The following is a 1,947-nucleotide window of genomic DNA, read 5'->3' on the forward strand; positions in this document are numbered from 1 at the left end:
GGGCATTGCTCTCTCCCACTCTAAATTATTGCTTCAGAAATTTTTATATAGTCACTGTTCATAGTGGTGTTCTCAAAGTCGGATTTAACTGAAGATTGATGAATTTGGATAAGAATATTCTGGTTTAGATAAAAAAGGTATCACTGGTTGGAATAATATTGGATTAGGTTGTAGTAAGTAAGTATAAGTAAGGTTTGGAATTCCAGCAATGTGAATGGAAAAATATAAATATGATATTATGTATTAATTAAGAAGGGTTAAGTTTAAAATATAGAATAGAATAGGTTTAGATGGAAGAAATAATTTGAAGAGTTGAGCATTGATGGGAAGAGAAAAAGACAAAATAAAAGAGAGAGAAAAGGAAACACGCGCCCAGTGTCGGCTGGGACATCACCTCCATTGCTCACACTTTCCTTCACTCACACAGTCACTCTCTCCTTCTCTTCCTTCCTATTAACTTTCCATTTGCTCCACCCAACAAATCATTTTCTTTCACTTTCTCTCCTCTTCCCGGAAAAAACGCCCCTCCTTTTATTCTCCTATCCCATGTACGCTCTTCATTATCTTCTCTAACAAACTCAGTACGACACCGTTCCATGGACACCGCCATGCGCACCACCTGCGTGCAACAACGCGCCCCCACAAAGAAAACCAAACCCAAGAAGAAAAACATCCCACACCCTGTCAAAGTAGTGTACATATCCAACCCCATGAAAATCAAAACCAGCGCCTCCGAGTTTCGTGCCCTGGTGCAAGAACTGACCGGCCAAGATGCCCAGTCGCCTCCAAACCCCACACGCTTCCACGCGCTCGATTCCTCCGATGATTCCTCTTCTGACAAGGTTATCAGTGTTGACGACCATGTTATCCCCATACCTATGGATCCCGACATTTCCGTACAACAGCAGCAACAACACCTTCAACCCTCTTCTTCCTTTGAGGCTCCGGACGACGACGACGTTTTCACGCCCCAGATGATAGAGAACATTTCCGCCCTGCTTCCTGCAAGTCTATTCTATGAATCTCCCCATCTTAACTACTGGTGATACTATACCACTGATGCAGTGTAATTATATTTATGATTATGTTTTTCCTTTGCTAAGCTCAAGCTCCAATTTAAATCCAACTTAATTGATTGTCTCTATCTATATATATATATATATATAGATACTAATAAATGGATGGATGAATGGTTGTTTTCAATTTTGATTTTTGGACCCTTGATCTGTTTGTTTATATGTAATTATTGTATGTAATTACTTTATGTGACTCAAAGTGACTCAACAATCTCATGATTGGTTGTTTAAATGTGACTTAATGATGCTAACTTTGTTTGATTTGAATGTGGTTTTGTTTTGTTTTTGTGTTTGTGTTTGTTTATCATGAAAAGGAAATTAGGGCATTGGGATGTGGTCTTTTGGATGCTTTAGGAATGTGCATGGTTGTTAGCTTGACTCTTATCTTGCTTGGAAGGGTTTTGCACAGAGGCTTCTCCGGCCGCCTTGTTCTTTACCCTTGTGGATGGATAAGTAAGTAAGTAAGGCAACTTGGTGCAAGAATTGATTAATTTGTTTTGGTAGTTGGAATTGAATTTGATGTGAAAAGGAGAGTTGATAGAGAAATGGGGACCCAACTCTTGAAGAAGACTTCTTCAGTGCCCACTTATTTTTAGCACGTTTAATGATTCTTAAACTAGAGTTTCAATGGCAGAAAATCTTTGCCCTTATACCTAATCACATCTTTCTCCTTAATTAAGATCATTTTGTTCTATGGACAGATACTCTTAACACAGTATAATATCTGCTCAAGTTGGTATATGGATACCGATGCAGTGAAAATCCCTAATTATGATTTGAATGAAGAAACATTTTTAGTTTAGATAAGTTCTAGTCAGTAGAATTCATTTTTATTAGAAGTGGCTTCCATTGATTTAATTTATATTTTTAA

General features: G+C 37.9%; 1 protein-coding gene across 1 annotated transcript; it reads left to right on the forward strand.

Moving 5' to 3' along the window:
* The first annotated feature begins 386 nt into the window (after positions 1 to 386).
* Positions 387 to 1,203, forward strand: SIB2 (VQ motif-containing protein). Its single transcript, XM_068619029.2, has one exon. The coding sequence runs from the start codon at positions 597 to 599 to the stop codon at positions 1,044 to 1,046; it is 450 nt and encodes a 149-aa protein (XP_068475130.1). The 5' UTR covers positions 387 to 596; the 3' UTR covers positions 1,047 to 1,203.
* Positions 1,204 to 1,947: the final 744 nt, after the last annotated feature.

Source organism: Phaseolus vulgaris, chromosome 1 (genome assembly GCF_051622355.1).
Source record: "Phaseolus vulgaris cultivar YP4 chromosome 1, ASM5162235v1, whole genome shotgun sequence".
Taxonomy (NCBI): Eukaryota; Viridiplantae; Streptophyta; class Magnoliopsida; order Fabales; family Fabaceae; genus Phaseolus; species Phaseolus vulgaris.

What these genes read in the sequence shown, in the direction of transcription:
- SIB2 (XM_068619029.2), top strand. Translation starts at nt 597, where the DNA reads ATGGACACCGCCATGCGCACCACCTGCGTGCAACAACGCGCCCCCACA.